The 24,412-nt window shown below is 47.1% G+C and overlaps 1 protein-coding gene across 2 annotated transcripts; it reads left to right on the top strand.

Annotated features, from left to right (window-relative positions):
* The first annotated feature begins 270 nt into the window (after positions 1–270).
* ppp6r2a (protein phosphatase 6, regulatory subunit 2a) lies at positions 271–19,114 on the top strand. 2 transcript variants are annotated; one of them, XM_080886871.1, is made up of 24 exons: positions 271–713; positions 4,041–4,210; positions 4,767–5,021; positions 5,590–5,776; positions 6,094–6,231; positions 6,319–6,384; positions 6,491–6,603; positions 6,960–7,073; positions 7,256–7,382; positions 7,846–7,998; positions 8,293–8,517; positions 8,611–8,675; positions 8,764–8,879; positions 8,959–9,044; positions 10,670–10,750; positions 10,856–10,953; positions 11,224–11,281; positions 11,456–11,583; positions 11,684–11,808; positions 11,889–12,033; positions 12,114–12,202; positions 12,337–12,511; positions 13,081–13,188; positions 17,746–19,114. In XM_080886871.1, exons 3-24 carry the CDS (start codon positions 4,795–4,797, stop codon positions 17,792–17,794), a joined length of 2,673 nt encoding a protein of 890 aa, XP_080742997.1. In that variant the 5' UTR covers positions 271–713; positions 4,041–4,210; positions 4,767–4,794; the 3' UTR covers positions 17,795–19,114. The 2 variants fall into 2 exon arrangements, with proteins under 2 accessions (XP_080742997.1, XP_080742998.1); XM_080886872.1 differs by having other exon boundaries at positions 272–713; positions 12,340–12,511.
* The last annotated feature ends 5,298 nt before the right edge of the window (positions 19,115–24,412 follow it).

Raw genomic sequence — 24,412 nt, 5'->3', positions numbered from 1 at the left:
AGAAAACCCGACTGGTGTCAAGTCTTTATTGTGCATTTTCCACCGATTGTTTTAAAATTACAGAATGATCTTGCCTGTAAATGTTTATTAGTTAAAATGCAATTAAATATAAACGGCACTCTTCAGACAGCAGGTTTATAGCTGCAGGTTTTGAAATAATATGTATCTCATGTGAAAACGAGGACAGTTTGATGTGTGATAGCAGCGTTGCATCACTCAGCGCTTTAAGATGTTTTGGAGAGCTCGGTGCACGGTCTCAAGTCGAGGCACGTCCCCGACGCGCGTGCCCGCAACCATGTCGCCATTTTGATTCGAAAAATATGACTGAGTTTTTCCTGCTTTGCGTGCTAAACTTAGCCCCGCGTTTGAATTACTTTGTGTGCGAGTACGTATCATACACTTTGCATTGAAATAACTCGGATTGTTATTAACACCACGTAGTCATTCACGCGGGGGAACAGTTTATTTTGTAGTCTTCTTAGCCACATTTGACTATCGTTAGCTAAGTTGAGCTAGCTAACGGCGGTCTGTGCTGTCGCAGACTGACCCCTTCTTCAAAACAAATCACTATTCGCTCACAGGCTAACGTATGTTAGCTCATACGGCTAGCTAACAGTAGCTGGACAGCTCGTGATTTAGTAGCTGGCTGCTTAACGAAAAACAGCAACAACTCGGATCACACGGAATTACTCGCAGCGGACATTCAACCAAAGGTACGTTTTAACCGGGAATTCTTATCGTGAGTTTGAGCGTAGAGCTAATCTTAACCCTGCTGCTGCAGCAGCGACAAAGTTAAACCCAAGTTAGAGAGCTATTTAAGTTGGCCGCTCAGTACACGTTAACCGTTGGTAGCTAATTAGCTTATGTGCTAATCAGAGAAAAGGAGGAACTAACCTTAGCTGAGTTGTTCCCCAACTTTAGAAGTTGGTGTCTAAATATCGTGAATTAACACTGATCGAGATACCAGTGCTGGTCTATCGGCTAACTTCGCACAAGGACTCAGTAATGGCTGTTGGATTACTTAATCGATGTTAATGTAACATAGTCGTTAACTGTTAATGTTTAGTCCCGTCGACGTTAACAGAACTCATTTTCTGACCGATACGTCTCTTTAAATGCTGCATGTGTTTTTTATAGCTCGGTAACTAAAGAGCCAACGTTACTTTAGGGGTGTTCGGAGTCGGCTGAGGCCAGCAACGCAGACTTACTGAGCTGGAAGTAACTACACACTCTGTAGGTGAAGTGGTAGTTTTATCTTTCATGTTGGAGTTACTGGTGACTTCAGCAGTGTATGTGCTGTAGCATCGATCCCATGTTAGTCTGGTATCATTTGGGCATTTGTGCCCTCCTCTGGAGTTAAAGTAAACAGAAATCTGAGCCCCCACCGTCAGTCAGTTGATGTGCATGTTGATCATGCCAGTGCTGTGGAAGCTCAGCTTACATGTCTTCAGTTACACACCAGTGTCTCTTATTGTCAAACAATCTTAAGAAATCACTTCAGTTACAACAGTTTATAAAGTGTGACGCGTTACCAAATCCCCATCATGTGATCAAAGTCTGAAGCCATATCATGGTTGATGGCTGACAAAGGTACTCCATAATGTTAACTTAAAATATTTTGGGACCATCGCCTGTCTTAGATATGTCTGGTCAACGTAAAACATTTTTTACAGCTTCAGTGCTTTAAACGTAAAACATTTTTTACAGCTTCAGTGCTTTAAAATGCAATTAAGCAGCAAACTGCAAAAACTGCAGCTTCTGTTTGCCCTCTGAAGTGTGCGGATTGGTTAATCATTTGGTAGCTGGTGTCACAAGGTTTCTAGTACAACCCAGTGAACACTGGTTCGCTATCAGCTGGACTGTTATTTACATTCACAGTGAGTAAAAGGAGAGTTCATGGCAACAGACAGGTGGGATTCCCTTTCGCTTGATTGTACAGCTTTTTTTAACTCTCCTAATTACAGGCTGCTGTTGGCTCGCATTATCCACATGTGTGCCCTTTGTGTGCCATTGTTCCTTTTTTTCCCCATCATCTCTTACATGTGCCAGAAGACTGTTTTTGTTGAGGTTGCCTCTGGTTTGTTCTATTTTGGATGTAAAGTCAAGCATTTGCTTTCCTGCTCGGTGTCCACAGGGAGCATTCAGCGGGTTATTATTGCGCTTGTGTACTCTGTAAATGCATGCCAGATGGACGCTGCTGCTGCATGTGCAAAGATCCTCCTCAGGAAAATGGGAAAAGAAAAAAGGGGAAGCACTTTGATTTCCTCCTGTAGTTTTACTTCCATGGTCAACAGTTAGATCTGTTGCACTGCCCGCTGAGACACTTTGGCTTTGACAAAGTCAGCAGATGTAGCTGTTTCGTGTCTCTGCTGGTGTGTTAGGTTGTCTAGATTAGCTACCACAGTAACTGCATGGGGGAAAAACAAAACAAACAGCCTGGTCACAAAAGCATTTTGTACTTTATTATTACTTTTCTCTTTTTTAACGGATTCTAACAATATGTTACATTGAGCTGTTACACCAGAGAAGAGGGGGAAGTTGACCTAAGCAGTCAATGTGTAGAGTAATGAGCTTGCACATAGCATTTGTACAAGGTGTTACCCTGTCATATATAGAAAGTCAAAGTGGTGGATTGCCAGATAGCCATGGAGAAGTCTTCAAATAACGAGGTCAACTGTGGTACAAGTAGAGCTGGGCGAGATGGAAAATAATCTTATAACAATATCTCACGCTGTTCCCTGTCAGTTGGTATTGATATAAATCACTATTTATGCACAACGTAAAGCTTAAAGCCTTCTTTTTACTCTTGGTGATAATATAGGATTCATTTTAGTTTAAATATTAGTCATTTTCTCTCAGAAGTTGAACGTAATAACAACTTTATACAGCAATATTTTAGCTAACATAAGTATCTAATAAACTTAATTGTAATTCTCACTGGTCAAAAGCAAAAGAGATACGGTAACTCACTTCTTCAGTTCAAATAAAGAATGTCTCGTGTTTATATTGAGAAACGTCTTTACTTGGAAAAAGTCAGTTTTGAGTGAAAAAACACTTTCAGGAAGCTCCAACGTGAAGAAAGGCTAACTTTGTAGCTGCTGCCAGACGCCACAATTTGTTTTACGCAGTCAAAATAAAATATGCAGATGAACCGTTAAATTAGTCTGATATGATGTTTAATTCAGGCAGCTTGTTACCAACCGCCCTGCTTTATATGGCAGTGATACCTGTAACAAGAAGGAGTGAGTATAAAGGGGGGCAAGGGGTGTACTAGACCATATTTATGTCAAGGCTTCAGTGAAACATATTGTATTACATATATATTTGTTTTTTTCTAAGACAGTAAAAGTACACATGGGTGACTGACTTGGGTCTTTTAGGCAGGACACTGAAGTTAATATGTTCTATGATGTGTTAACATCAGTCATTAACATTTTTACCGTTCAGTTGTATTTTATTTATATAGAGCCAACAACAGTTGCTCAAGGTGCGAAAACGCCATCAGAACGTCTGTTTTTTTAGAGCAGGAAATGTTGCATCCAACGTCGGGGCAAACCTCAGAGAATCCTGATATTCTTGCTTTTCTTCATTGCATGTGTTTCTTTCACACATGCACACTCATTCACTAGCCCACTTACACAAAATGCCCTCCAAGAAGGGTAGAGGCAGTTTTACTTCGTGCCTTAGGTTTCAGTAGTTTGTGTGACTTACTTACTGTACTTTTGATTATTTATTCTTTAAAGAGAATAAGTTTTTTATGGCAGGTGCGTGCAGTGCGAGCGCTTACCTGCCTGCGCAGACGTTGTGTGCAGTCAGAATATTAAAAACGTTGGTTTCCATTATAAAAACTACAGTGGGGTTTTTTGTCTTTTGAACACGATACATGATGTAAATTATTATTATGTATTATTTCTCATTAATAAGACAAAAGTATTTCTTATCCAATTAATGGATGTAATAAGCAATAGGTTACCTGATTACTAAAAGAATTGACTCCTGGTACCTTTTGTCAGTTAATAATCAACCTTCATGTTGTGCAGGGTATGGTGAGCCTCTCAGCGACCCGTCTCCTAAAGAGGCCCGCGTTTTAAAAGGAGACCCATGCTGATAAATGCCAGGCCTCGCCACACTCTCTGTCGTCTGCACAAACACAAATGCCTGCCTGCCCGTGGGGGAGGTCTGATTAAAGATATCCACATTTCATCCACTGGTATGTGTGAACACTTTACTGTCAGGCATTTGTGTCTTTTTCTAGTTACACTATGACTGTGTTTACTTGGACCAATGTGCGTTTAAATCATGACAACGTTTTCTGTCTTAACTGATATCACCTCCATGTTACGTTAGAGCGTCAGTTACGGTCCAGGTTTGAACTTCTGCAGCCATCGACACTGCCTGATGTCTCGCAGCTTAGCACGAACACTGACAAGACCATATGTTTCTGTCTCATAAACCTATGAAAAATTCAGTGCAGGCTGTATGATGTGCTCTACATTATTGCAACATTGTGACTACAGTTGGCCAGATCTTACTTTGATCACCCGAGTCACATTAGGCCCGTGAGAGAATGCTGTTTACAGGACAGATTAAAGTTAATCCCAGAATATTACCGTTGCTGTGAACATTGTCTTTGGTATAAAAGGATAGAAGTACTAGTGCTGTACTAATCCTCTTGTTTGTTTACGTCAGCTTGGAGCCCCTGCTTCCTCATCCCAACCTTTCACTCTTAACTGTCCTACTCCTCTCTCCTCGCTCTGTCGGCCCAGGGCTGTGTCCCCCCTCCCAGCGGCCACCATGTTTTGGAAGTTTGACCTGCACACCACCTCCCACATTGACCAGCTGCTGGACAGGGAGGACGTGACGCTGAGAGAGCTGATGGAGGAGGATGACGTCCTGCAGGAGTGCAAGGCCCAAAACCGTCGGCTGCTCCTCTTCCTTTCCCAGGACCACTGCATGCAGGAGCTGGTCAGCCTCATCACCACAGAGCCACCTGCTGATCTGGAGGAGCGAAGCCGCTTTAAGTGAGAGCCCACACTGACTCTTAGAGACTGCTGGGAGAGTGGAGACATTACTTAAGAGTTAGATTAGAAGACTGGGAGCAAGACGAACACGAAGTGGAACATGCACCTATTTCCAAAGACAGATGTTGAGCCTGAGTTGAATTGATTTGCCTTGATGTCAATTAGATACAAGCACCACAGTTAACTCACTTGTTCAGTTAATAATTCAGCTCATGGGTCACATAATAAAGCAATCTAACTCTCTCCACATACACAGGATTTATTTAGGATTTATGAACTTTACCAGGAAAATGCTGTTGTTGTTTGATATGCACGCGCTGGTATTTTTAGATTAAATGCTGAAGTTTATATGCACTGTTGTTTGAAAGGAACGCAGCAAAAAGAAACTTCCAGCTTTTTGCATATATCCACGTTTTGCTGCTGTGATTAAATCCTCACACACGTTGAACCTGTAACCCCATCACCTTCATTTTTCCTTCACTCATACTTGCAGTGATACTTTGAAATCTTTAGTTTGACACAGAGATCTGATCTTAACGTCAGTCTGTTGTGTTTTTCCCTCTGCAAGGTTTCCCAATGTTGCTTGTGAGCTTCTGACCTCAGATGTTTCCATTATAAACGATAAGCTGGGTGGAGACGAGTCTCTCCTCGAGATGCTCTACCACTTCCTGGAACAGGACCCACCTCTCAATCCTCTACTAGCCAGCTTCTTCAGCAAAACCATCGGCAATCTCATTGCCAGGAAAACCGAACAGGTAACTAGTAAACAAGATATGAATTCCTCTCAGATTAAGCGAATCATTTAGGAACATTTCCACACACCAAAGTTTCAGAGAGTAATAGCAACTGGAGCAGGGCGTTTTGTGGGGTCTGCTGAGTTTCCTGGGACTCAATAGAAATGCTCGTCCCCACTTTGGAAAGTCAGTCTGTTCCTCCAAAGGTTCCTAGTCCCGGAGGAAGAGTCCAGTGAAAACATGCCTAGAGAGCATAAAAACCCTCAAATGTGAAAATCTAAGATTGACATAAGCTGTCTGTTAAAATCCACAGTCTTTCACATTGTGTCATTTTCCAGGTTATTACCTTTTTAAAGAAAAAAGAAGGCTTTATTGGTCTGGTGCTGAAACACATTGACGCCTCTGCCATGATGGACCTGCTGCTTCGCCTCATCAGTTGTGTGGAGCCTGCCCCTTTGAGACAGGATGTTCTGCATGTAAGCGACCGAAATGGCTCGTATGTCCTGTGAGTAAGCTCGAACCTGTCGCATGCTTTTAAGTGATCTGTTTCTTTTGAATCCTAGTGGTTAAACGAGGAAACGTTGGTTCAGAGACTCACAGAGCTCATCCATGCTGGCAAAGATGAGGAGGTGAGTGGGTGCAGCGCTCGCTGTGCTGGCCGAGTGTCGTCTCGATGTTTCCTAATCATTTTTATTGATGGGTTCCAATAATTTAATTGGATTATTTATTTTTCAGAGACAATCAAATGCGTCCCAAACGCTGTGTGACATCATCCGCCTTAGCCGAGATCAGGCCAGTCAGATGCAGGAGAACGTAGAAGCCGACCCACTATTGGCTGTGCTAGAATCGTAAGTCTGCGGACGCTTGTATGTTTGTAGTAACGTACAACTCTCTGTAGGAACTGTGGGGATAGCTTTCCCACATCACTCATGCCTGCTCTTCCTGCTCTGTCCACACCACACACCAGCGTCATTGTTGACTGTTGTTTGCTTAGTTCTTGACCTGAAATGGAGAGGCATTAAAAACCTCAGGTTGTAGCATGTGTACACACAGACCTGCTGGCAGAGCCTGTTTGACTGCAGCTTTGATTTTGTGTGGGTGTGTGTGAGGTTGACTTTGTGCCTTTTGAAAATGCTTCCTTTTGCATCAGAAGCTAAAACATTGTTGCTAGCTGGCCTGTTAATGGTGCATAAATGTGTTCCAGGCAGGAGAGCGTGGCGGGGCTTCTCAAGAACATGTTTGAGGGGGAGAGGAGCGAGGCCTCCATCGTTAATGGAACTCAAGTGCTACTTACCTTACTGGAGACCAGGAGGTCTGGGTGAGTCCCTCCAGTTCTTAATCATTCAGGATGTAAATTGTGCTAATTTTGGTGTCTTCCTGACTCTTAAGTGACGTCATGTAGTAAATTTGTATTTTACTCGCCTCTCAGTCGAGACAGTAGAAAAAACCCGTCACAGTCACTGAGCTGATATGCTGATTGTCTCTGCTTGTGTCTGTCAGGTTGGAAGGGCTGATGGATCTGTATTCTCAGGGTTATGAAAGGTCTTACACTGTCAACAGCAGTATTTTAAATGCCATTGAGCCCCATTTAAAGGACTTCCAGCAGCTTCTTCAGGATCCCCCCAAGGTAAAGACTGCAGTGTAATCAGAGTGTAAGCATGAGCATGGTGCAGCCTTTGAACACTGGAGTCACTCAGCTGCATGTTTGTAATGGTACTGCACTTTTCAGCGCTGGTCTCATTTTCCAGTATTGTACAGCTGACGCTGCTGTTAAATGTCATGTTATAGTTTTGACTTGATTTGGGGCAGGGATAGCTCAGTAGGTAGAGTGGTTGCCCCGTGATCGGAAGGTTGGGGGTTCGAATCTACCGAACGGCTACCCCCTGGTACGCCTGAGCGAGGTACCGTCCCTACACACTGCTCCCCGGTGCGCCTGCTTAGTGGCTGCCCACTGCTTCACTGAGTGAATGGGTCAAATGCAGAGAGTAATTTCTCCACGGGGATCAATAAAGTATACATCATTATTATTATTATTATTATTATTATTATTAAAAAACAATGTCCATATGCTACTTTCACTCTTTCCTCAGAAAAGTGCAATATTGACGACCTTTGGCCTTCTAGATCAGCCACTGGGGAATGCTCGCCTTCATGTGGCCCGGCTGGTGGCTGCCCTGCTCCAGACCAATGCACCCAATATCTGCCAGGAGCTCTGTAACCTGGCCACCATGGACCTGCTACTGGTAAGGCTAACCTTTCTAGAAGATGCCGTTTGTATATTGTACAGTGTTTTGGGAAATTGCATGGGATTTGTACGACGTTAGTCAAAAGGTTGGGAAGCACTCTTTACCCATCTGTGAAAGCAGGTTCAAATAACCCTGCCCTGCTGTACTGGTTCACGGTCACTGGTAAGGCTCCAATATTACCAGCACGTGTTAAAGGGCACAGAATCAGCTGTTCATGTTTTTTCTCAGTAACTTGCTAAAATGTTTAAAATGAAATGCACGTACTGGAAATCCTGTGTCTGCCTCCTGTAGGATCTGTTCTTCAAATACTCCTGGAATAACTTTTTGCACTTCCAAGTGGAGCTGTGTGTGGCCTCTATCCTGAACCATCCTTCCTCAGAGGAGCGGCCAGGCCTAGGCCTGCAGAACCACGAAGAGAGCGCTACAGCGTCCAGCCCTCAGGCGCAAGAGGAGGACGCGACAACGGATGGGACGAGCGACCCACAGACCTGCATCCACGGTGCGCTCGTGGCACATGTAAGTGGTTATGCACGTCCCGCCCTCATCACACGACATTGAAACATTTCCACAGAATCACAGCGCTCACATGTTGCTGTTTTAAACTCTTAGCTCTTCCAGAAGTGTCGACTGCTTCAAAGGATCCTTGATGCCTGGGAGGAGAACGATAGAATACAGTAAGTCTTCCTTCTGTAGGTTCCTGTGTTTTTTTTCTTACAATCAGTGCTTTGAGTTGAAGGTAATAACTGTGTCTGTGACTGTCAGGGCTGATGGTGGTACCAGGAGAGGCAACATGGGTCACCTGACTAGAATAGCCAACATGGTGGTCCAGAACCTGGAGAAAGGACCAGTACAGACCCAGATCTCTGACCTCATCAGAGGTATTTATACAGTTGTCCAGTGTGACTATTAAATCTTCCATTTTAACTGAAAATCACTGACCAGTGTTTGCTTTTGCAGAGCTGCCAGAAGACTGCAGAGGTCGCTGGGAGAGCTTTGTGGACGAGACCCTGAGAGAAACTAACAGGAGGAATACCGTAGAACTGGTGAGTCCCTCCCACCAAATACCTGGCAGGTACAGCACTGTGCAGAAGTCTGAGGCAGGTGAGAAAATGCTGTAAACAAGGGATGCTTTCAAAACTGGGAGTGTTAACCATTTATTCTCATCAGTCAACAAAATGCAGTGAGTGAACAAAAGAGAAATCTAAATCACATCAACGTTTGGTGTGAGTAGGGATGGGTATCGTTTAGGTTTTAGCCGATACCAGTACCAAACTGGTGCTTAAACGGTGCTCGAACCAGTGCTTAAAGAACGGAAAACACAAACTTTGTCCTAAACCTCTCATGTTCAGCTGTTTTCCACTTTTTCTTTGGTCATTTTAGCCTTTTTGGCCAGGGTGAAGGGAGTATCTGCCATCAAACAAGAAGACAGCCGCATGTAGCTATGACGGTGTTTGCTAGTTCACCTTACATGCATTAATGTAATAACGTGGTTAGCCTACTCAACGTAAATTACACACGAACAACATTAAGCTACTCACGCAGAGAAGAACGGCTGCTGCTGCATCATCATCCTCATCATTTCTGCTACACTGGCAGGGCTAGGGGCCAGGACTCTCCTCTTCGGGTTTTTGGGGGATGTTGCTCCGGGTCCGATAACAGGCACCACACCCGCAGTAGATGTGCTCGGTGTGAGGTCTCGCAGCAAGCTATCAAATACGGCGCATTTCTCGGCTTTTAAAAAAAACGCTATGCGTCGCCAGGTGTTTCATCGGATTCGAGGTGTTACCTCCTTTGACAGTATCACAGTATCAGCTTAAAGCACTTGTTGCTGCTGAGTTTGCATCTTTTGCTGTGAAGAATTTGACCGGTCCTCCTTGGGCATTTTTAATCTGTAGCTCTGCTCTAAAAGAACTTACGTACCTGGCCCCGCCTACTACGCTCGCAAAGGTAAAATGATTGGCTAGAATCCAAAGTGTCTGACATCTCAGGAAAATAAAGCTACCGTTACTACCGTTTATGTCAGAACCGATACCGGTGCCCATCGCTAGGTGTGAGCAGCCGTTGCCTTCTGCTACGTACACGTGCACACAGTTGTTGAAGGAACTCGGCTGGTAGCTCGTTCCAAACATCTCAGTGAACTAAGCACATCCTTCTGTCTCTTCATGTAATCTCAGACACACTCGATGTTGATCAGGGCTCTGTGGGGGCCGGACCATCACTTCAGTACTTGTTCTTCTTTATGCTGAGGATAGTTCTTCATCACTTTGGCTGTCTGGTCTGGTTGTCCTGCTGCAGAATACATTAGGGGCCAATAAACAGTCATTTATATTTCTGAAACTTTCTGTGTTTGCAGCATTTTTTCCACACCCGCCTAAAACTTTTGCACAGTGCTGTAAGTCTCATTTCCTCTTCTTCCTCTTCTTCCCCCACGTTAAGTCCAGCTCTGCGTCCTGCAGCAGCAGTTAATCAGGACAGGAGCGTGCAGCCCACAGCAGAGCAGACAACCTTCTCAGCAAATTTGGGCTTTGAGATGATTTATCGAATAAATAAAAAATATCAGCAGCAACAACTCCGAAGTGTCTTGACCTACATGACCTATGTACATTCAATACACTGACACACCTCATAGCGCTGTTACACTGAGCTTGTTCTGCACTCTGTCCTGCAGGTAAGCACTCACAATATGCACTCGTCCAGTGAGGACGATGACATGGAGAGCCCCTTCCCCAACGACCTGTCGCTCCAACAGGTATCGCAGCCGCGCTCAGAAGCAAATCTTAACACGCTGCCGCACCACTCACGATGACACCAGGAACAAAAGTATGAGCTCACCAGTTGTGCTTGAACTTCACAGGCTTTCTCAGACTATCAGATCCAACAGATGACTGCCAGCTTTGTGGATCAGTTTGGCTTCAACGACGAGGAGTTTAGCGAACATGATGAAAATATCAAGTAAGTCTTCTAAGGAAAGGAGTTCAGAGTTTTCATCCTGATCTGTAGTTCCCAGGGATTCTTTTGGCATCATGTGTGTAGTGCAACAGCGGCCAGCATGTTTGACTGCTGGCTTACAGCGACATAGGATAGCTTTGGTGTCTTTGTTCAGATAGTTTGGCCCTCCAGGTGTCACAGGAGGAGGCGGCTTGAGCTGTCGCAGAGTTTATCGAAATGTCCCAAACATGTAATGTGTGTGTTGTTGCTTCTGTGTGTGTTCTCCCTCCTCAGCGCTACGTTTGACAGAATCGCCGAAATAAACTTCAATCTAGATGCTGATGATAACAGTGTAAGTGTGTGTGATTCTTTAAAACTCGTCCAGTGATGGGCGTGAGCTGCGTGTTTCTGCTGTGCAGTGAAAGGACCGCATCACTGCTAATTAGTCACAACACGCTCCTTCATAAATATGTCCACGATGTTACGATGTTTAACCCACTGAAAGCTCTCCTTTCATTGTTCACAGGCCAACGCAGCTGCATTTGAAGCCTGCTGCAAAGAGAGGATACGCCAGTTTGATGATGCTGAAGAGGAGGAGGATATCTGGGACGATAAGGAGATCAACTATGCAACTCAAGCTAAATCCAGAACAAGGTCAAGCTGATGCCGTGTTTCATCCTCACTGCACTTTGTTGCATGCCGTGGATTTGTTTCATTAAACCTTTAACTTAATGAGCTTCTCCCTTTCTTCCAGGTTCGGGGTCTCTCAAACCTCAGAGGGAAGCTCCAGGAGCAGCATGGAAAACGGAGGTCGGGAGCGGGACCGTGCATCTGAATCGGATGAGGACGAAGACTCTGAGCAGAACACGTCAGATTCGGGTAGATGGGAATGCAGCCAAATGTCGCACTGACCTGTGAACAGCCTCTCAGGTCTTAAAAGTGTTTGGTGTCATCTCCAGGTCCTGGCTGGACAGCAAATTTCAGGGATTCTGGAGAGAACGCAGCATCCCAAACCTCCCCCGGGTGGGAGAGCTCAGCAGGGAGCGCGACCGAGACACAGCAGACTGGCTGGGCTAACTTCACTGAGTTCCAGCCTTTCTCTGGGTGAGCAGTCACACAGACCGCACTGGTGACGGTTTTCATAGGAACGCAATGCTCAATGCTCTCTTCCTGGTTTCCCACAGTACAAAGACAGATCCCAGGTGCAGCTCTCCTGTGGAAACGGGCAGCAGTGATGTCGATAAACAAGCCAAACAAAACCACGAGAAGAGCGGTGAGTCACACGTCACCGCTCCGGCCGGCAGATCCTCTCCTAAACTCATGTCCAACTCAGGAACACCGGTTCTTAATTGGAGCAATAAATGAAGAAAAGTGTAATAACAGTATTTTTCTGCACGTGTCTGTCAGCAGATGTTAGTACCTCCCCTGGTCCAGCAGGAGAAGGAAGAAAGGCTCCACTCGTGGCCTCAGACAGCAGCTCCTCCGGAGGCTCTGACAGCGAGGAGGATGACAAAAATGCTGGTGCTCCTCCCACCTTAGAAACAGCCAGTGCCCCGGGCAACAAGACGGCGGACCTCAAAAGGTGTGCGTCGTCACGTCTTTCAGAATGTGTCATATCAGTGAAAGCAGTTGGGCGTTTAAAGCTCAGTGAAACGTATCCGGCGAGTAAAGCATGAGCGCCGAAAAACAAACGTCACTTTGGGGTAACGTCCTGAGACTGTCCACGCTGCACACACACAACCTCTGTGTGTGTGCAAACATCTATATTTGAAACATAATTACCACATTGATGTAATTATAGAGCGCGCTGGAATTTGAAATTGCTGCATGCATTCAGTTGAGCTTCGCCTTTCTAAGTACAGTTCACCCCGGAGCTAAAGTTTGTCATGTTAACACGGAGCCAGCTGAGCTCCACACAGATCATGAGCATTTTGTATGCCACTAGTGGATCTGACCACTCAGCCTTCATTTCCACATGCTCCAAACTAAATGGACAGCTGGCCGTCTTCACGTTCAAAAATGATGCATTCTGCACGAGTGTCCATGAGCGTAGCTGTTCTGAGCTTGTTTCCCTCTGCTGGTCTCCCAGGTTGGTTTTACAACTAAAAGCATAATAAATGTTACATTTATACGTGTGTGTGTGTTCTGCAGTGAGGAGTGTCCGGTGTCTCTGGAGAAGCTCTCCCTGTCAGATCCTCCTACAGCTTCAGAGCAGCAGCCTGCTGAGGATCTACCTGTAAACACGCAGACTGACAGGAAGTAAGTAGCCAGGAAGTAAAGCACCTCGAGGTGCTTTATGTTGTAAGGTAGACCCTACAATAATGCATGCAGACAACAATCATATGACCCCCTGTGAGCAGCACTTTGGTGACAGTGGGAAGGAAAAACTCCCTTTTAACAGGAAGAAACCTCCAGCAGAACCAGGCTCAGGGAGGGGCGGGGCCATCTGCTGTGATTGGTTGGGGTGAGAGAAGGAAGACAGGATAAAGACATGCTGTTGAAGAGAGACAGATTAATAAGCATGTCAGCTCAGCTGGAGAGACATGAGTATTTCCATCCTTCCTGCTGCCTCGAGCATCAGCCTCTCGTCACACTTCCTTCTGCACAGTGTTAGCAGATGTAGTTTGGTAGAAAGATGAAACGGCTCCTAGTGCATTTCTTTGCATGTAAAACTGCACAATTATCCTGCATTTGCAGTGCAATGCATCATGGGTTTGCTAAGAAAATGTGACGCTGCACAACAGTAGTCACGAAGTAAAGCAGGTCAGTAAATATGGTCCATCCATCCATCTTCATCCGCTTTATCCAGGGCCGGGTCGCGGGGGCAGCAGCCTAAGCAAAGAGGCCCAGACCTCCCTCTCCCCAGCCACCTCCTCCAGCTTATCCGGGGGAATACCAAGGCGTTCCCAGGCCAGCCGAGAGATATAATCTCTCCAGCGTGTCCTGGGTCTGCCCCGGGGCCTCCTCCCGGTGGGACATGCCTGGAACACCTCACCCAGGAGGCGCCCAGGGGGCATCCTTGTCAGATGCCCGAACCACCTCAGCTGGCTCCTTTCAATGTGGAGCAGCAGCTGCTCTACTCTGAGCCCCTCCCGGATAGCCGAACTTCTCACCCTATCTCTAAGGGAGAGGCCAGCCACCCTTTGGAGGAAGCTCATTTCTGCCGCTTGTATCCGCGATCTCGTTCTTTCGGTCACTACCCACAGCTCGTGGCCATAGGTGAGGGTAGGGACGTAGATCGACCGGTAAATTGAGAGCTTCGCTTTTACACTCAGCTCCCTCTTCACCACGACGGACCGGTGCAGCGTCTGCATTACTGCAGCTGCAGCCCCAATCCGTCTGTCGATCTCCGGCTCCCTTCTCCCATCACTCGCGAACAAGACCCCGAGATACTTGAACTCCTCCACTTGGGGCAGGAACTCATCCCCGACCCAGAGTGGGCACTCCACCCTTTTCCGGCTGAGAACCATGGCCTCAGATTTGGAGGTGCTGATCCTAATTCCCGCTGCTTCACACTCGCCTGCGAACCGTTCCAGTGCGAGCTGGAGGCCCTCACCCGATGAAGCCAACAGAACCACATCATCTGCAAAAAGCAGAGATGAGATTCTGAGGCCACCAAAGCGAAAGCCCTCCGCCACTTGGCTGCGCCTAGAAATCCTGTCCATAAAAATTATGAACAGAACCGGAGACAAAGGGCAGCCCTGGCGGAGCCCATCACCCACCGGGAACGAGTCCGACTTATTGCCGGCAATGCGAACCAAGCTCTTGCAACGGTTATATAGGGATCGAATGGCCCGTAGCAATGGGCCAGACACCCCATATTCCCGCAACACCTCCCACAGGACACCCCGAGCGACACGGTCGAATGCCTTCTCCAAGTCCACAAAACACATGTAGACTGGTTGGGCAAACTCCCATGCACCCTCAAGTATCCTGGAGAGGATAAAGAGCTGGTCCAGTGTTCCGCGACCAGGACGAAAACCGCATTGTTCCTCCTGTATCCGAGGTTCGACTAACGGACGAACTCTCCTTTCCAGCACCCTGGCATAGACTTTCCCAGGGAGGCTGAGGAGTGTGATCCCCCTGTAGTTGGAACACACCCTCCGGTCCCCTTTCTTAAAGATGGGGACCACCACCCCGGTCTGCCAGGCCACAGGTACTGCCCCTGATCTCCACGCAACATTGCAGAGGCGTGTCAACCAGGACAGCCCTACAACGTCCAGAGCCTTCAGGAACTCGGGGCGGACCTCATCAACACCAGGGGCTCTGCCACCAAGGAGTTGTTTAACTGCCTCAGTGACCTCCCCCCCGGAAATTGGCGGGTCATTCCCCTCATCCCCAGACTCTGCTTCCTCCTCGGAAGACGTGTCAGTGGGATTAAGGAGGTCCTCGAAGTATTCCTTCCACCGCCCGACAATTTTCTCAGTCGACGTCAGCAGCGCTCCGCCAGCACTATACACAGTGCAGGTAGAGCACCGCTTTCTCCTCCTGAGACGTCTGACGGTTTGCTAGAATCTCTTCGAGGCAGTCCGAAAGTCTTTTTCCATGGCCTCTCCGAACTCCTCCCACACCCGAGTTTTTGCTTCAGCCACTGCCCGAGCCGCATTCCGCTTGGCCTGTCGATACCTGTCGGCTGCCTCCGGAGTCCCACAGGCTAACCAAGCCCGATAGGACTCCTTCTTCAGCCTGGTGGCTCCCTTCACCTCTGGTGTCCACCATTTGGTTCGGGGATTACCACCACGGCAGGCACCAACCACCTTGCGGCCGCAGCTCAATGCAGCAGCTTCGGCAATGGAGACGCTGAACATGGTCCATTCGGACTCAATGTCCCCAGTCTCCCTCGGAATGCTGTTGAAGCTCTGCCGGAGGTGTGCGTTGAAGATCTCGCGGACTGGGGCCTCTGCTAGACGTTCCCAGCACACCCTCACTACGCGTTTAGGTGCACCAGGTCTGTCCAGCGTCCTCCCCCGCCACCTGATCCAACTCACCACCAGGTGGTGATCAGTTGACAGCTCAGCCCCTCTCTTTACCCGAGTGTCCAGAACATATGGTCGCAGGTCTGCTGATACGATTACAAAATCGATCATCGACCTACGGCCTAGAGCGTCCTGGTGCCACGTGCACTTATGGACACTCTTATGTTCGAACAGGGTGTTCGTTATGGCCAAACTGTGATTAGCACAGAAGTCCAATAACAAAGCACCGCTCGGGTTCAGATCAGGGAGGCCGTTCCTCCCAATCACGCCCCTCCAGGTCTCGCTGTCATTACCCACGTGAGCATTGAAGTCTCCCAGCAGGACAACAGAGTCTCCAGGTGGAGCACCCTCCAGCACCCCCCCCCCCCCCCCTCCAGCACCCCCCCCCCCCCCCCCCCCCCCCCCAGGGACTCTAAGAAGGCTGGGTACTCTGAACTGCCACTCGGCGCATAAGCGCAGATGACAGTCAGGACCCGTTCAGGGAACAAACCCTCTCGTCCACCGGGAAAAACCCCAACGTACCGGCAGCAAGCCGAGGGGATATTAGAATACCCACCCCAGCCCGCCGCCTCTCACCAGGGGCAACTCCAGACTGAGACAGGTTCCAGAGCCCAAGCCATGTGTAGAGGTGAGCCCGACTATATCTAGCCGGTACCTCTCAACCTCACGCACTAACTCAGGCTCCTTCCCCACCAGAGAGGTGACATTCCATGTCCCTATTGCCAGTCTTGGCAGCCGGGGGTCAGTCCGCCAGGGCCTCCGCTCCTGGCCGCCACCCGGCACACAATGCACCCGACCCCTATGGCGCCTCCTGCGGGTGGTGGGCCTGCGGGAGGATGGGCCCATGGACTAAGGCCCGGCCACCAGACGCTCGCCCTCGGGCACCCTCCCCGGGCCTGGCTCCAGGGCGGAGCCCCGGTAACCCTATCCCGGGCAGGGTAAACTGTTCCCTCGATGTCCTTTTCATAAGGGTCTTATGAATCGCTCTTTGTCTGGTCCCTCACCCAGGGCCAATTTGCCATGGGAGACCCTACCAGGGGGCAAAAGCCCCCAGACAACATAGCCCCTGGGATCCCTGTGACACACAAACCCCTCCACCACGATAAGGTAGCGATTCAAGGAGGGGTAGAAAGATGAAACGGCTCCTAGTGCATTTCTTTGCATGTAATGCAAAGAAATGCAGTAAATATGGTGCTATATGCAATAGTAAATAATGCTTTAGCACACAGCATGATTGTATATGTGAAAGCCAAGTCGCTCATACACGCTCACAGACGAGCTGACGCTGTTCAGCAGTGGGCTGCACACTTTGAATCATGTAGACTCCAGCGGGGGGGAGGAGTCTGCTGAGTGCCTGCAGAGGCCACTGCTGCTGCTTGTAACATGTTGTTGTCTAAAGCAGACACATAGCCTTCATAGAATCATGAAATCAGTTAACTCGGGTTACACTTTCTGATTTAAAAACACATCTTTGTTAAGTACGTTTAGTTGTTAAAGTATGTTTGTATACCAGGAGAATATTTAGTTGCTGCATTCACACTAAATGTAAAGCACTGCATTCATGTTAGTGGAGGTGAATGTGTCAAAGTTTGTGCATTTGGGGGAATAATGGGAGACGCCACTCTCAGAAGTGGAGCTCGGGGTTATCGGTTCAGCTTTGTGGTTGAAATGGGAAACGAGGAAATGCTACTCACACAATGAGGCAAAACTTTGTACTTGGAGCAGCAGCAGCCTGTTCCATACGGAGGCAGCAGACAGACTGCAGTCTAACAGCATGTAGTGCTGGACGTGCATCGTGTCTCCTGCACGCAGCTGACTGTTTCCTTTGTCGTCCCAACAGAGAGGAAACGCCACCGCCCCAGGAAGTGTCGGTCAACGGGCCCGTGTGAGCGCGATGGGCGCCGCAGCCCCTGAGAGACGCAGACTGTCAGCCTCCTCCAGAGTGACTCCCCTAAATAACCTCACTGCAACTACGGTGTTTTTACTGAATCACTCTGCCATGTTATTGGACCTGGACACTGCCAATCGACACCAATAACGAGGCGGCAGGACATGTAAAAAAACAACCCCCCCACACAAAAAAAGAAAAAGCGAGACGGAGCAGAGTGCAGAGGAATCTTCTTCAAAGCCTTTTCCTGATGTTGCACATGATCCCGTGCAGTTTTAATGTAGCAGCGATCTTTGAAACGACAGAGTCCGAGGGGTAACATCGTCACCGCTATTTTTTTATGTCCTCAAACATTACTCTCCCGCTTCCCACCCTTTGGGATTTTACATGGGCACCCCGAATGGATAGCACAGGCCAACTTTAAATGATGCCTCAACAATAAATACGTTGTTTTTCCTTCAAGCTTAAGAAAAAGCACTTATGCAGCCATTTACTGTACATTATAGCACAATGATGTAAGTGTTGTACCTTCATCTCTGCTGGTTGTCTCCTCTGTCCTCACATCAAGGTTTTATCCAGTGTTTGGGTTTTTTTGGTTTTGGTCGCTGTTGATGAAACATCCTCACCATCGTACGTCACCAGGTTTCTGAATGTTTTGAAGTGCTTCAGGACGCTCTGTTGAAGAGGAGGAGAAGCGGGTCAATGAACAGAGCTCTAATAGTATTACTGTCTTTTGCTCATGTGCAATAATGTCAATTAGCCATTTTATTTAAAAAGAAAAAATCTGGCATCAGAGACTCATTGGGTAGTTTCAGATTTGGATATGATCTCAATTTTCTCTTCTTTTACTTTAGTGCATGTATAACCGGTTCTCTGTTGACCTAGCTAGTGAGCTAAGACCTTCTGATTGTATTGACCTTTACGTTCTTGCTATCCCCCTTAAATCAACCAAACTTTATCTACCTATATACAAATATTATCTACATTTATAAGTAATTTTACAAGCAACCTTGAGATTACTATTTTTGTCTGTTCCTTTTCTCTCTTTCCACCAAGCACTTACTCACAGGGGGAGAGTGACATTTGGTAAGAGTGACGCTGTATGCCCCCCACCCCCCTATTATTATTATTATTATTAATTTTTTTTTAAGGTTAATTTTATTTTGTTTCTGAGCAGCAGAATTGGAGGGAGAGCAGGTCTGAGTTCTGCAGAGCTACAGGCCTCTTTGGTGTACTTAAATCATTTGACAGCGATCAGGTTCTATGATTATTGTTAAAAAATTCAAATTAAAAGTGTCTGGCTGACCACATTAATACCAAAGGCTCTGCTTTGCTGGTCTGGTGTCATCTTTGCACTGGTGCAGTACGTTTTGTTTTCAGAGACCTCGTCCACACGCAGTTCCACACGACACCTCATGATGTTTTATAGTGCAGGGTTAAGACCCCACAAAAAGACCAACCTCTATGAGCAAGCGACACTGGGACGGAAAAACTCTTTTACCAGGAAGTAACCTCCAGCAGAACCAGGCTCAGGGAGGGGCGGGGCCATCTGCTGCGACCGGTTGGGTTTGAAGGGAAGGACGCGGGACAAAAGACACGCTGTGGGAGAGAGCCAGAGATGAATAATAACTAATGCAGAGTGGTGTAGAAACACTAGCGTGACTTTATGGGGGGAGCACAAACTCCCTCCAATGAGGGGATGTTCAGAAATCATGTGATCAGCTCATCAATGTGGCCAAAATTGCTTCGGAGTCCGCAGCCACTCAGGGCCTGAACACGTTCGTTTTCAGTTTTCCCTCCGACATGTCTGTGCAAACACCACTGCTGCACATGTGGCGTGCACACTTTGCTCCTCCCCCTCTGCTTGGTTTTGTTGGTCTTTTCCTTCCTAAATAACCTGGTCATGAGAGGTGTGTTGGTTTAAGATTTTCATTCATTCTTTTCAGCATGTAAAGTGCAGTGTTGCCCCACTGGGACAGATCCACTCTGAGGGTTCTAATGTGCAGCTGTGATGTTAGAAATCAACAGCAGCACTGAGGTTACTCTGCATGAAAATGATTTTCCAAACAATGCATTTTATCTTTTTTTTTCGTCATCTCTGTTTGGAGTAGGCAACGTTCATCTGTGTTGTTCGGGGCAGAATAGTTTTGTTGGTGAGCAGAGAGGGCGTCTCTGAGGGCTGCAGGTTTAGTCCAACCAGCTAATGCTTAGAAAGCCCGGCTGTGCTTTCAAAATGTCAGGAACTCTCCATCCGTCCATCTTCTTCAGCTTCAGCAGCCCAAGCAGAGAAGCCCAGACCCCCCTCACCCAGGGGGCGCCTCCTGGGTGAGGCTCCTTTCGAACTTCTCACCCTATCTCTAAGGGAGAGGCCAGCCACCCTTTGGAGGAAGTTAATTTCCGCCGCTTGTATCCACGATCTCGTTCTTTCGGTCACTACCCACAGCTCGTGGCCATAGGTGAGGGCAGGGATGTAGATCGTCTGTTGATCTCCGGCTCCCTCCTCCCATCACTCACGAACAAGACCCCGAGATACTTGAACTCCTCCACTTGGGACAGGGTCTCGTCCCTGACCCGGAGTGGGCACTCCACCCTTTTCCGGCTGAGAACCATGGCCTCAGATTTGGAGGTGCTGATCCTCATTCCCGCTGCTTCACACTCGGCTGCGAACCGTTCCAGTGCGAGCTGGAGGCCCTCACCCGATGAAGCCAACAGAACCACATCATCTGCAAAAAGCAGAGATGAGATTCTGAGGCCACCAAAGCGAAAGCCCTCCGCCACTTGGCTGCGCCTAGAAATCCTGTCCATAAAAATTATGAACAGAACCGGAGACAAAGGGCAGCCCTGGCGGAGCCCATCACCCACCGGGAACGAGTCCGACTTATTGCCGGCAATGCGAACCAAGCTCTTGCAACGGTTGTATAGGGATCGAATGGCCCGTAGCAATGGGCCAGACACCCCATATTCCCGCAACACCTCCCACAGGACACCCCGAGGGACACGGTCGAATGCCTTCTCCAAGTCCACAAAACACATGTAGACTGGTTGGGCAAACTCCCATGCACCCTCAAGTATCCTGGAGAGGATAAAGAGCTGGTCCAGTGTTCCGCGACCAGGACAAAAACCGCATTGTTCCTCCTGTATCCGAGGTTCGACTAACGGACGAACTCTCCTTTCCAGCACCCTGGCATAGACTTTCCCAGGGAGGCTGAGGAGTGTGATCCCCCTGTAGTTGGAACACACCCTCCGGTCCCCCTTCTTAAAGATGGGGACCACCACCCTGGTCTGCCAGGCCACAGGTACTGCCCCTGATCTCCACGCAACATTGCAGAGGCGTGTCAACCAGGACAGCCCTGTCAAGAAATGTTCGTTATGTTCGGTTAACCTTCAGTGGAAATCAACCATCACAGGTGGTCATGAAGATGGATTGTGATTCAGTGAATCCACGATCACCTCAGACCGCGGCACACGGCCCTGTATTTGCTCAGTAATAGTTCACAGCCTCGTTCAGGCTTCTGATGTGTGCAGAGTTCTGCTGCGACTCTTCATCAATCCAGTGTTACACCACGTTTACTTGAGACTAGCATATTACCACAAAATCTACCTTTCACCAGCCCTTGTTTACATAAAGTACACTCTGTTTTTGAGCGGAAATAAAATGAGACAATAAAATATTTAAATGTTTAGATTATTTTGACTATCTGACTGCAGAGTGCTGTATGTTGAACTTTAGTGAGAATTTTTTTTGTTTTGTTTGTTTTCAAGCGTTTATAAATTTTAAATGGCAGCACATAATCACACCTGTGGTCCTCAGGGGTCAAAAATGTCCCCATCTGGTTTGATTGATAATTAATATGAAGTGGATTTTTCCCCACTTTTAATTAAAACTTAATTCAAACATTTTGACACAATTTCTCTTTTCCATTTCAAATTTAAGTCTGATAAAACCTCATAAAAATGAATTTTTTCTTTGTTTTCGGGTAAAAAATAAATTAAATCATCAGTTATCGTGAGGATCGTTTCTCAACCAGAGTCGGCTGCTTTAACAGATGATCACGGACGGGTTTATGTCAACGTTAATTTAGAAAGCTGTTTTTAAACTACTTCAAGTTTTTTACTGGCAGCACATAATCACACCTGTTGTCCTCAGGGGTCCAAAATGACCCCGTCTCGTTTGAGTGTTTATATTTATCATTGCCTGACAGTTTTCTATATTTTGGCATGGTAGGAGGGCATGAGTCTGAGTGAAGGCAAACTTTCATGAGGACAAAGGCGTGTCCATATTTGACCCAAGTGCAGGAGGAAGCTCAGGTTTATTCCTCTGCACTGGTCCCATCATGGACAGCATTCTTTCTGCAGTTGCAGGCCAAGGGGCATATACAGTAAACAAGCTGTTACAGGTGATTGTTTTCTTTTGGAAACCTGCAATGTTAGGGACAACTCGTGTCCTGACTGCAGGACAGACGGTTTGCCATCGCACACGAGCATGTTCCATGTACAGCTGGACCTGCATCACATGCTGCCCATGTTTTTGTCTCAAAGTTCCCTGGTTTACTTGGATGTTCTGTTGGAGGGGACAGAGTCCTCTGAAGGGGACTTGGTGCTCATACAGTCACATCAGTACCAGGATCTTACATCACAGCAGGAGGAACACCCACTTGTGTTTCAAGTCAAGTCAACACCAACACACATCATACACCTCAAATGGGAGCACGTTTGTGTCATGAACGACGATCATCTATTGTGTCTTTATCAAGAAATTATGTCCTTTTTGTGCTTCTATGCTTAATCTTGTGTCAGCATGAAAACTTCTCTACCAGACTCAGGATGTCATAAACTGGCCGTAGCGACTCTACTGGATGCACGGCAGTAAGAATCAACACACCCACATATGCCTACAGCTGCATTCGGTCCATTTTTCTTCCTCTCTTGTTGTCCCTCCTTGTTCATCATTGAGTTGGCTGTAGAGCAGGTCATCTGCTAATTGGATGGTTGTTGGTTCAATCTCTGTGTGCTCTAGTCTGGAGTTCTTACCAAGGTGTCCTTGGGCAAGTTACTGAACCCCAACTTGGTCTCTGATGCATCCATTGGCATGTGAACGTTAAAAAGCAGAATACAAGCAGAATACACTGTGTATAATGCTTTCAGTACTCGAGTAGAAAAGCCACTGAAGGAGTATGGGACCTGGCACATGTGCTTGGACTGTGGTAGATCATCTTTCTCTGAGGCACATGAGAGAGTCATGCATCGTCTGTCACTGGGAAGGTTAGAAGACCAGATCAGTGTTTCCTCACGTTACTGCAAATATTCCTCTGTCTCAGCTGATTCCTCTTTCCTGCTTGATTCTTTGTCTTCATCATAATTGAAATGGATGATGTGTAGTCCTCTGACACATCTTCTATTTCAGTTTCACATTCTGAAAATTCAAGAAACTTCAAGAAGCCCAGTCACTTTCTCTCCAAGCTCCTCAGACTACCATGTCCTGGATGCCTGAGAACCTACTTGAACATAGTTCAGATTCTTCATCACTTTTCTTCACTTCATAGCCTTCTTCCACTTCTGCAGGTGGCTGATGTGCTTTTTCAGAGAAAGGGTAGCATGTGCTCTAAATATTGACAATATTTTCTATATCTTCTAACCCTGGATCTTCCTGAACATTGATTCTCCCTCCTCATTATACTAGGACAGCGGTCCCCAACCCCCGGGCCTCGGACCGGTACCGGGCCGCGAGAGTTGAGGCTCAGGTGTGAAATGTCTGGTTTTCAGGGTTTTTATCGGTTTTCGGTGTTATTTTGTTATCGTTTTTATCGTTTACGCGGTTTTCCTGGGTCTTTTCACGTGTGTTATGAATAAATCTTCTTTTCGGTACCGGTACTGGTTTTATTTTGTTGTATTTATCCGCGACACCTTAAAGGCCGGGCCGTGAAAACATTGTCGGCCATAAACCGGCCTGTAGCGCAAAAGAGGTTGGAGACCGCTGACCTAGAGGACAATATGTGCTTTGTCCTACTGCTCATTGCTTTGCACAACATGGTAAAAAAATTAGCTCACAAGCCTCCAGAGCAGTGGAGGCCTGTGAGCTGCTTTCTGTGTACGTAGGGTCGACCTTACAATACGAAGCACCTTGATGCGACTGTTGTGATTCGGCGCTGTGTAAATACCGTTGAATGTGGAGCGCCTGCCTCCTCTTTGTGCTGCCTGTTGTGGTGGTTATGACCGTTGCTTGACCCCACACATCAGTGATCTGAGATGTTTGACAGCAGTGTGTGAAAATGTGGCCCTTTGCAACACTTTGTGGACGTTTTTGTCCCCAAGGACAACAGACGTTATAAAGTCCAATAAAACCCCATAAATACATCAAATTACTTCAAACTTATTCCAATCATGCACAGCATAGTACTGAACAACTTGTTTTCAGACCATTTGATTAATAAAAACACATTTTTGATAGCAGAAGATTTCTTTAGAGGACAAAAATGTCCCAAGGACAACACAAGGGTAACAGCAGGTATTTGGTTTGCTCTTCTTATAGGAAAACAGGTGATGCAGGTGATGCAGGTTGAGCGCTGCAGAGCAGCTGTTGACTGTGGTGCAGCAGTTTGCAGACAGACACGGACACGTG

This window comes from Rhamphochromis sp. 'chilingali' (genome assembly GCF_963969265.1).
Source record: "Rhamphochromis sp. 'chilingali' genome assembly, chromosome: 7".
NCBI classification, from domain to species: Eukaryota; Metazoa; Chordata; class Actinopteri; order Cichliformes; family Cichlidae; genus Rhamphochromis; species Rhamphochromis sp. 'chilingali'.
Note: the sequence above shows the minus strand (reverse complement) of the source record. Positions and strands in the feature narration are given on the sequence as shown.